The following is an 11,682-nucleotide window of genomic DNA, read 5'->3' as shown; positions in this document are numbered from 1 at the left end:
CTTTAAGAGTAATGCATCTTTTTCTGTTGGATATATAAAGGATGTGATCTTCAATAAATAAGTGAGTACTAACAAATAGTGATAATCGATGTGTATTTTGCTTTTACCAATAAACCCTCATTATAACAAGAATCAAAACCTTAACGTTATCTGAAATTTATTTCGCAAACAAATCGTTTAGACCTAATTATATTGGAGCCTTATTGATAAGAATGATACATCTTTAACAAAGCTTATATGTATAATGAACACGATTAGAATTTTTTCACTAATAAAAATAGGTTACGTAATCTACATTAAAAAGTTGAAGAAAAGGTGAACGATATATGCACGTCTTAATAGGAAGCCACGATAGTAATCAGGTTGTGATAAGTATCAGTAATTTGGTGAGTTAAATATATGTCCACATGCACTCTTACGCTAAGGTGCTATATTAAAACAAAGAAAATAAGCAGTGAAGTGGATCTCGTATCTTCAGGATACTCTCAAATCCTGAATAAAAAGTGACAAATCAAAGGTAGCTGCACCAAAAGGCCAATGCCAACATGGAACAATTAATAATTGGGTCGGGATATATTTTAGTATCGGAGAGTCGAGTACTAAGCTAAATTATGATATGAGGCATCAATTTTTTTCAAGTTCATATACAACAATGTCCACATTTACTTAATGAATCATACTAATATTCTACTACGTTCACGTAGACAACGCTTGAAATCGCTATTCAATACAAAATATGAGCACGGTTGAATTGTAAGCGTAGTGCATACTTATAAAAAAATAAAGTGATCTACACGAGTTCCATATCCCCCTAAGAAAACAACAAGAAGAAGCATGTGATGAGTGGGGTCTAGATTAGTCACGTATATGTCTATACAATAATAAAACAACCCTTCAAAACCCATTGATTTGGTAAGCCAGCAAGAATTCCATGTATCTTCGATCCATATAGTTAGTACGAAACATAAACTTTTTGCTTTATTGTCACATTGAATTGGCGTTATTTTTTGTTGCTTAGCCCAATTTGTGCACCAAAAGTTCCCTTTCTCCCCTTTTATATGGACAAGTTTGATATTTCTTCATCTTTCCTCAATGTATTGTGTTATGGACGAAAGAAAACAAGCTTCACTAACACAAACTATAAATGATTATTTTATTCCCAACATTATTTAATGGATCCTTCAATTAGTTGTAGAATATAAAATCAAACAACTATGCTCCTTCTTGCAAACACTTGTATATACAGAGGTACAAACAGTACATAAAATATATAAGAGATCAATTATTATTCTGATTTCCCCAGTCTTTGATTGCAATTTGCATACTGAAAAGGGAGTGAAGAGCCAAGACCAAGAGTTCTGTTGAGTCCACAAAGGTCCTGTGTTTTATTTGAGGTTAGTACTCATTGTAGTGCCCAACTCCTAGTAACGTTTTGTTCCTATGTAATTAACTATATCTGCTTTTTAAATTATTTCCCATTTCTGAATTTGATGAATATATCAATCTATAGTTACTCAATAAAGTGAAATTTATATAAAATTCATATACCATGTTACACACATACCACTTGTTTATCATTTTCAGATATATTTTGGATCACTTAATGCAGCTTACATCTCTTCTACTCGAGTCCTAGATCTGCAACTAAATTTAGGTATCATGTTTCCTTTTTCATCTTTTCCTTTTATTGTTTGGTTTATGTAATTCTTTCTGATATAACATTAAGAATTTTGTCATGCGACAAAATAGATATTGAATGTGACCAAAGATAGTAGGGAAATAAAATGCCATGATTGATATTGCCAATGCAAATGCCAATAATAATTCACATATGACACTGCTTTATTGCATGCAATGTTTGTGCTGTGATTGAAATGGGCGACCTAACAGCGTGACAGGTAGAATTATCACAATCTATTTTTATTTATGTAAAAATCACATGAAAAACTTTATACTATAAAGTATATAAACTGCTAGAACAATACATGTTATTTTATAATACAAACAAGGGTCCTTGTAGTATCAACTATCATTTCAGTAATAACACTATTGATTTTTGTTTTCGAATATGCAAATACAACATAGATTTTTGCACTAAAGCTCAATTGGTCTCCTCTTGTTGTGCTCCACAATCTTCTAACCGTCCTATCTACTCTCAAAATTAAATATGTCGATTGGAGCATATAGATATGTATAATTAATAATAAAAAATTGTACGTATATTCCTCAATCACTAATACATATTCATTATTTATATATATATATATATATATATATTACAAGCAGTGACATAACATGTAAAGGGTAGGTGGGGGCAACTCCCCTTCTAAATTTTTAATTTATTAAAATAATGTTTTTTATCTCTTTACCTATAGTAATATATCCTATGTTGTTTCATGTGTCATTGGTTATGGTTGAGTATTTAATTATTAAACTCTTAAATTATAAAAAGTGATACATACAATGACATATTTTTTGGAAAAGCAGATCTACTTCACTTCCTCCACCCAAATGACGTATTTATGGAAATACATATTTATAAATTATAAATAAATATAATATAACATGTGTTATCCTTCAATAAATTATACATAATTGATAAAAAAAAATTCTTACATGTGTAGATATTGATGTTACTTATAATAATATGATTTCATTTAAGTTAGTAACTATTTTACATTTGATGAAAGATATTATGTATGTATTGATAATATATACACTAATGATGCTTATAATTTATTTAATATTTATAAGATATGTATTTTTGTCAAAAATCTATTATGTGAATTTCAATGAGCAACAAAAAATTAGTTTGAGATATCAATTTCAAAATTTTATTGTCCTGTCTTTAGTCATTCAAGTTTGAAAAATTCTCAATCATAACAAAAACAAATTCTCAATCATACGTCGTTAGTCATATATTGTTTCGTCTTATTTTAGTTATTATGGTTTAGTTACTACATAAATATCATTTTCAACAACAAAAATAACCAATCAAAATTATGTAGTAAGATAGAAGATAAATTTCTTGTAAATTATATAGTAATTTATATTGAAAATGAAATAACTGAAAATTTTATCATATATGATCCTTCATATTCATTATTACTCGACTAATTTTAGTAATAAAATTGTAGTTAAATATTGTTGTCTATCAAGATCCGCCACTAATTACAAGTAAATGACTAATTGACAGGTAGGGTATATAGCTATAGAGGAGCCAATTTTGAACATTTGAATTGATTATGGAAAATCCATTTAAATGCTGACAACTAATCATACTATGAGCATGCATGTATCTTTATGTGATTGTACAATATATGCATACTGTGAATAATTCATACAACTAATCGACAATGAGCATGCATGTATCTCTGGTTTGTTGACACATTAGAGATTAGTGTCAAACTTACTATATTATATTTCATGACTTAAATTTTAGCTTACTTCAATTATTATGGGCACATAACAATGCACATAGCACAACTACCATGATGAAGCACACACGAGTGCAAGATTCTGAAAAATCTATTAAATTATAGCTAGTGCATGCAGTGAATTTACAATTGAATGGCGATTCTCACCCAGTACATTGGGCAAAACACTTTTTTTATCACTTGGTTAATATTTGATATAAATATAATATCTATGCATTATCAGTGTAAACATTTATACATTATCATCTATCATTCATTTATACTACTTTTTAAAGAGAGTCAATGATAATTAAATATAAATTATACAATAACAGTATATAAAAAATGGCAGCCCCTAGAAATCATAGCTCAAGGCATGTATCTCTCAATAGTAGGTAAGGATTGCCTGATTTTAAGTTCCATCCTTGAATTTATATTCATGTAACAAATTGGAGGGTATTTGCTTAGGTATATTCCCATATCCCATAAGATTAATCTCTCATCAAATTAGGCCAGAAGGATTTTCTAAAGAAAAATGTTAAATGTGTTGTAGTAAGTAGTAACATTTTTTTGCATAATATACATTTTTTATATTATATTATTCTGTTAACAGTTTTTCAAATTAAAACTCTTTTGACATAAAATCAAAATGTCCATATGGGAGGAGGCAAGGGTGACTGAAAACTTGTGACAGTATATGTGGAATTTGGAAGCTTCGAAGGTTGCAAAGTGATGATAATGATTTATACCATGATACATCATATCATGTCACTTTTTTCTTTTGTCAATGATTTTTTTCTTCAGAGTCAGACCCATATTATACTCCTTCCATTCCATTCCATTTTGTTTGCCATTAAGGTTTCCACCACCACCTCCAACACTTCAAAACTCTTTGAATAAACAAACAACTAGGATATTTATATATATAGAAGATATAGGAATAGCATATGACCATACTCTCCTCCCAATGAAAGAGATGCCCTACACCACACTCTATTAGACCATGCTCTTGTGGTGTTTAAATAAAGAGAACATATATCATATTCCACAAAATATATCTTTTTGTTTAACCAAAAAAATATTTAATTATTAAATTTTTAATTTTAATATATTTTTTAATCGATCACTAGTTGAACGTATGTTCCCTTGAATAGATAAATGGGTCCTCCCCCTCTCTCCGCTTTGTTTATATGAATCACGTGAGTTTCTTTTTGTGGTTTGTTGCTAAAAAATCCAGCTAAAAGGACAACCCCAGTTTCAAACAAGTTTCCTTTTTTACTGAAACCCCTTTAGCAGAAAAGGGTGAAATTGGGGATTGCTTTCAGAGAACTTAAAAGCTAGGGGTCATACAAAGTGGTCATAGATAAACTCCTTTCCATGTCATTGGCATTGGAAGCCAAGGTATGCATATAGAATGTTACTAAATATATCTTTCACTTTTTAGGTAAAGAATTAATCCCTTTCATATTCTTCCTAAGAATCGAATTATTGACATTTTGGAGAACTTGATAATATACCATAAATTAATTATATTTTTAATTATCTTGCTTTATAAAAAATGTGTTGTTCAGAAAGTTTTCTAAATTATGTTTTACAAGTAACATTATTCTATTTCTTCACTTCCATATGCATTGTCACTATTTGAATTTTGAACATAGACGTTGATAGGCGTATAGTTTAAGGTCAACAACAACACTCAATTAGCCAATAAAATTTTATGAATAATATATTACAAATATAGCAATGAGACTAAGGAAAATCTAACAGAATATCACTAAAAACTTGAGCAAAAGTATAGGTATAATTAACCCATTCAACAACATAATTAAATATCCAATTCATCAACATAGACACATAGGTGACCCTTTTTTTTCTTTTTTTACTGAGACCCTTTCTCATGTCCACAACAACAAGCTACACTGAGACAGGACCCAAAAAAATTAAAGTCCGAACTTGCAGATGTAAGAGTCGGTGGTGTATAAATTTCTTGCTGTAAAATATAGCCCTATTCATGGCCCAAAATGGACACCTATCACTATTAGGCACACTTTAGAGTTAACGAGTCATCACTTTATTATGGTATAAAATAAGTTATCTCATTCTGATATTAAAATTATTATATATGTCCTATTTTTTTAATTTTTAAAAATATTTTTATAAAAAATAATTAAGTAAGACACTTATAATAATTTTAATAGAAATATGAGTTAACTTATGTCATATTTTATTCTCCTAACTAGAAGGGTATCTTCATAGCTAGCAACGATATTGGTTCTCCACTAACAGCTGCAACTCTGTATCATTTCCTCTTGTTCTTTATTATTTTTTCCACATCTTCTTTCAATCTTTATTCTTATCCGCATTATATCATCTCACTAGATTAACCTAAAACTCTTTATAATTATGAATAAATGACATGTAATATATCTTTAGAGAAATTTAGAGAGTATGCAATAAAAATTAATGAATTTCATTTTATCCATTATTACATTGACTCAATTTGGACTTTAGAGAGAAAAGAATATAAAGATTAGAACTAAAAGTTCCACTATAATATTAATATTATGGAATGAAATTTTAATCACTTTCATTAGTTATTGCATTATATTCCTTTCCCCTTATTCAATCAATCCAAAATTCTAAATATATTTTAATTGATTTTTGAGAAAATCATAATATCCAAATCCGGTATCACGGGTGAAAATTTGTTCTACCTTGTTTATTACACTTTTAAATACAAAATCTGTATAAAAATGTAAACTTTATTTATTTTTAAAGCACTGAATAATACCCATTAATGTGCTTTAAAAAAGGATATGAAAAATCGATAATCAAGGTTGCACAGATTTTATCAATAAAAGAATTTTTCTAATAATTGGTCTTCAAAAATTTAAAAGATGGAGTTGTACATGGAAAAAACATTATGCAAATATTATTAGTCAACTTCTTAAATCATGGCACGTTTTATTAGTCAAGCTACAATAAAAAGTAAGCAAAAACTCAATAAAGTTGAATTCATCAGCAGATAATCAAGTTCATCGTTGTTGAATTTCTCTGAATTTTGATAGCCCACAATGTCTCATTAGCATTGTATGTGTATTATTCATTCATACCTTCAAACATGTTTGAAAAATCTTATCTCTTCACTTTGTAACATTTGTACTTTTTAATGTAAAAATATAGTTGTCACTAATGATTAGTTAGTTAAATAACTACTCTGATGTTGAGATTCTGAATGTTTAGTTATTTCATTTACAGATACATTATTATATAAATAAAATGATGAAGGTGAAGATTACAAAGCATGATGAAGAGGAACATTACATAGAAGAAAATGAGTAATTTTGTTGTTGCAGAAAACACTAGTATCTTGTTTCACGCCGTTCGTGTTTGTCGCTCGTGCGTGCAACTTTTCAATCCCAACAAAAGGAACACAGATCTCAAGAAAACTGAGACACTTGTTACCTTAGTTGGTTTGTTTTCTGAGTAACACAGGTATTAACAATATCACATTTTTGCGACACCCCTTTTCTTCTTCCGCCAATTTCTCTTAATCCCTGTGTGCCCTTTGAACCATTCATTGTACGTGAAGAGTTTCTGGGTTTGTTGCATTTGCCATAAAAACTGGAGGGTCGGTGATAAAGTTTAACTTTTTGTTGTGTTTTGTTTAATACTCAAGGTGGGGTGTGTGATTATACTGTTGTTAATTGTTCCAACTCAAAAGCTTTCACCTTTGCGTTGATTCTTTATTTTGGGCTTTGAGTTTGGTTATTTTAATTCTTGGGGTTTGTGGAATAATTAAATATTCTTTTTCATTCTTTATAGTATTGGGATCCTAATCCTATTGATGGTTTCCAACATTCAAAACACTGTTGTTATAGGTTGTTTTGTGGAGCTGGAGGTTGATTCCTCGTACTTGGTCCCTGCTTGTTTTGGTGGTAACATTTTATAATACCTTGATTGTGGCATGATTTAAGAGAGAAACTCAAGAGTGTTGTTGATTTTGGAGGGGTTGGGTTGGTATTACTATTTAAGGTGTTGCAAAAGCAGCGATTTTATTTTAGTTGAGGAAAGAGTTGGAAATTGAACGAGCAGCACTGTGGCAGTTTTTTGATGTGGAATTTTTGTTTCTAAGGACAAGATATGCTGATATCTAATGAAGGAGACAGTGATGTGTTCTTTGACTCGGTGGATTATTTGTCACCTCTTCATGAATCTGTTTTGACCAGACAAGAGTTTGGTTATGAGGTTTGGGTGAATGAGCCTCTTAGTGTGAAGGAAAGAAGGGAAAAGTTTTCACAATGGATGGGTTTAGTTTATGGTACTTCAAAGGTTTGTTTGCAAGAGAAAATGGTGACCTTTGATGAGTCTTTGATAAGTTTGGAACTGGAAAGGGTCAAGGATTGCAATGGAGCAGTGTCAAATGCTTGCATTGTGCTTGATGATCGAGTTCCTGAGAAATTGATTAACTCAGGATGTGAAGCAACTTCTGAAGAACAAGTTTTGTTGAATGAACTCAAAGGGTGCCAAGACCAAGATGATAAAACAGATGGAAGTTTCCAAGGGAAGGTGTTTGAGCCTTCTTCAGATCAAGAGCACATAGATAGAGAAACTGAAGCTGTAGAAGAATTTCGGGACTTCGAAGCTTTTAAGAAGAAAAAGAAAAATTGGTGGGCACGCTTTGTAGACAGCAGAAAAGGAAAAGACATAACAAAATTGAGTAGAAGGGCAAGTAAAAGTGGTAGAATACATGTAAGACAGAACAAAAAGAAGTGGATGGAATTGAGTGCACTCTACATTGGACAAGAGATTAGAGCACACAAAGGACTGATCTGGACTATGAAATTTAGTCACACTGGCAAGTATCTAGCTAGTGGAGGTGAAGACGGTGTTATACGCATATGGCGTGTTGTATCCATGGAAACGTCCAGTTTTCGCTTCAGTGAAGAAGATAGCATTATTAGCAAAGTGAAACATGACATCTCTTGTTCTCAGAGGAAAAACTCTAGCTATTCATTTAATGTGCTTCCAAACAAGATCTTACAAATTGAGGAATCACCACTGCAAGAATTTTATGGTCATTCCGGTGATGTCTTGGATTTAGCTTGGTCTAGTTCAGATGTGAGTTTTAGTTTATTCCCTATTATGTGATAAGTTATATTTGCTGTGATTGCAATTTTTGTTAAATCTTATCTAAAATACCCATTGCAGATTCTCCTTTCATCTTCTACGGATAAAACCGTCCGCTTGTGGCAAATTGGTTCGAATAAATGTCTTAATGTTTTCCATCACAAAGACTATGGTAAGTATATCTGCATATGGGAACCATGCCTTTTAGTATGCTTTTTTTTGTAACCATCTATAATTGCAGCATATGCTTTGTTCATATTCATAGTTTTCTATAACATCAAACATTAGCATGATTTTATACCACAAGTATAATTAATCACAATTGTGTCTCTTCTTTTAATGAAACAGTGACATGCATTCAATTCAACCCTGTTGATGAGAATTACTTCATCAGTGGGTCCATAGATGGAAAAGCCCGAATATGGAGTGTAAATGAAGAGAGCGTAGTTGACTGGGCCGACGTACGAGATGTCATAAGTGCTATAAGTTACAAGCCAGATGGAAAGGTGTGTTATGGATACTTCACTTATCACAGTTTTGGAAACTTTTGCCCATGAGAATTTTAACCTAAATATTTACTCGCGCAGGGTTTCGTAGTGGGTACCCTTACAGGCACTTGCCGCTTTTTTATTGCTTCAGGTATGACTTGTGGATTGTCCCATTACTATAGTCATTAACACTAATAATCGGAAGAGAATAAGAAAGGGACATGGATTAAAATTAGTTTCTAAATTGGATTTCTAATGGTTTAGGCAAATATTTCCAGCTAGAGGCACAGGTTCGTGTCAACGGAAAAAAGAGAACTTCTGGCAACAAGATCACTGGCATTCAGGTTATAATCTTGAAAATCTGCTCTGCTAAAATGTTACTACTCTGTACTTCCTTTGTTAACATTACCAAACTCTTATTTTATTGCAGTTTTCCCAGAAAAACCATCAGAAAGTTATAATCACATCAGAAGATTCCAAAGTTAGAATATATGAAGGTGTTGAACTTGTTCAGACATACAAAGGTAGAGAGACTAAGATTGAGCCATTAGCGACAGAACGCGATGACACATTTCGAAATTAACTTAAATCTATTAATTTTAATTTGCATTTGTTTAATACTTTTCATTTTGTTTAGAGGCTGATTGACTGCAATCTCATGTGATTTTATATTAACTCATTGTTTAATTTGACATGGCAAAAAAATTTTTATATTGGCATCATTGTTATGGCTCGTGACCTTGACATGTTGATGAGTATCCTAAATACTGTTTTATTTTGCTTATATCAATTAGGCTTGATCATCTTGTCTCTGTTAAGGGCCAGCTGAGCTGGTTCTTCTAATACTTTTTTTCCCTTTTCTTTGAAAAAATATGCAGCTATAAACTTCTTTGTAACTCATTGTTGAATTAGTTAATAGTTTATTGTTGTTTCCTGATGTAGAAGTGCATCATAATGATATGATGGTAGGATCTGCTGAACTGGTGTCCTTCCTTACACTGTTGCATGCTGCAATTTAGATATAAGCAGTTGTTTTAGAAATTGGAAAACATCAGCAGATCAGCTTTGTAATGAAAAATACTTACATTCTGTAGAAAATCTTTTGCGTCTCTCCACAGAATCAAAATCTAGCTTCTTAAGTTCTAGAAGTTGAAGTACTGTTTTGCACTTTTCTGTTACTCTATTTGTAATATACTCTACTAATCTGCAACTAGAGGGCTAAGGACTTTTGATTAGTCTTGGCTATTTGCATATGCACACCCTATAATTTCTCTAACATAGAGAATGTATTTGATCCCTTTTACATATGCATGCTTTACTTGCAAGCATTGAAGTTGTGTTTCAGGTTTTGTCTGTGTATTTTTGTGCGTATTCCTTATCTGATCTTTGACTTTACCTTCAATAATTTGCGTCTTTGAGACGATGGGAATGCCACTAGAACATAATACTTGGTTCCACCATCTATATTTTTAATGATTGGTTTACATGAAATATTTTAAGTTGGTTAATCTTGTTATTTCTTGCAGGCCTTCCAAAGTCGGGAAGTCAGATGTCCGGTTCATTTGCATCAACTGGAAAACATTTAATTTCAGTTGGAGATGACTCTCGTATTTATATGTGGAACTTCAATGAATTAGGACATGCTCTTTCCAAACACACAAAATCTAAGTATTCCTGCGAATACTTTTCCTCCAAGGGCGTCACCGTGGCAATACCTTGGTCAGGCACGAGCGCAAGCTCTCGCTATAATTCGTCATGCTATTCTTCAGAAATGAAACCTCCATTAGAGGCTGTTCCTTGGGCTAGAGAGTCACAAAGGTTTTCTTTTCGCAGTTGGTTCTCAATCGACAGTACATGTCGAGGTTCAATGACATGGCCAGAGGAGAAGTTTCTCAATTGGGATTTACCTTTCACCGACGATGAATTTGATTACAAACAGTTATATCGCAAAGATCCTTGCCTTGACAATTGCGTATCAGAAACATGGGGACTATCAATTGTGGCAGCTGGTTGTGATGGAACTATCAAGACATTCCATAACTTTGGATTACCTGTTAGGCTTTAAGACCTACTATGCCATTATACCTTTGTTGGTAATTTCTTCACATTTAAGGCTCTTCGATTTTGCTTTCTATAGAGTGAGCAATTTTGCCAGATATCATAAAAGTGGAAACATTCAGATGAGTTATGCTTATTGCTCTAAATTCATGTCAGATGTCAAACATTGTGACATCTTCACCGGGAATTTGTACATTTACAGTTTTTAGTTTGTCCCTGATTTGGTTCTGCTTGTAGAGTCAGGCCACAAGAATCGTGATTTATTTGTTTTAACATTTTTGTGTGAATATTAGTTAACTTCACTATAGGTGCAGACCCAAAAAATGCAATTGAAGTTTTCCCCAATATGTGTTTCTATTTGTTCATGCAGTTGCCTTTACTAACTGTAAAAACTTCCTAGTTTGGCTTCTAGCCGCTTATGGCATGCATTATTAAATAGAATATTCTTATTATATGTTGATTAAAGTGTATGGTAAACCCTGGGACAATAACTGAGTGTGAGAAGGGCAAGTTCAAACTTCAAACCTCTCAATGCACTCCTTAGGCTCAGTATGAGCCTTCCATTGGAAATAAATTCGAGTATTACGATA

At 31.9% G+C, this 11,682-nt stretch overlaps 1 protein-coding gene across 1 annotated transcript; it reads left to right on the top strand.

Annotated features, from left to right (window-relative positions):
* Positions 6,552-11,303, top strand: LOC109327442 (WD repeat-containing protein 44-like). The gene is made up of 8 exons (XM_019560586.1): positions 6,552-6,889; positions 7,298-8,537; positions 8,628-8,718; positions 8,895-9,052; positions 9,134-9,185; positions 9,299-9,378; positions 9,465-9,558; positions 10,561-11,303. The coding sequence occupies exons 2-8, from the start codon at positions 7,560-7,562 to the stop codon at positions 11,097-11,099; spliced, it is 1,992 nt and encodes a 663-aa protein (XP_019416131.1). The 5' UTR covers positions 6,552-6,889; positions 7,298-7,559; the 3' UTR covers positions 11,100-11,303.

The sequence above is a fragment of the Lupinus angustifolius genome, chromosome LG15 (genome assembly GCF_001865875.1).
Source record: "Lupinus angustifolius cultivar Tanjil chromosome LG15, LupAngTanjil_v1.0, whole genome shotgun sequence".
Taxonomy (NCBI): Eukaryota; Viridiplantae; Streptophyta; class Magnoliopsida; order Fabales; family Fabaceae; genus Lupinus; species Lupinus angustifolius.
The sequence above is the reverse complement of the archived record's forward strand: the minus strand, read 5'-3'. Positions and strand labels throughout refer to the sequence as shown.

What these genes read in the sequence shown, in the direction of transcription:
- LOC109327442 (XM_019560586.1), top strand. Translation starts at nt 7,560, where the DNA reads ATGCTGATATCTAATGAAGGAGACAGTGATGTGTTCTTTGACTCGGTG. An exon ending in TAGCTTGGTCTAGTTCAGAT is followed by an intron (nt 8,538 to 8,627) that starts GTGAGTTTTAGT and finishes TACCCATTGCAG; the next exon opens with ATTCTCCTTTCATCTTCTAC. An exon ending in TTTCCATCACAAAGACTATG is followed by an intron (nt 8,719 to 8,894) that starts GTAAGTATATCT and finishes TTAATGAAACAG; the next exon opens with TGACATGCATTCAATTCAAC.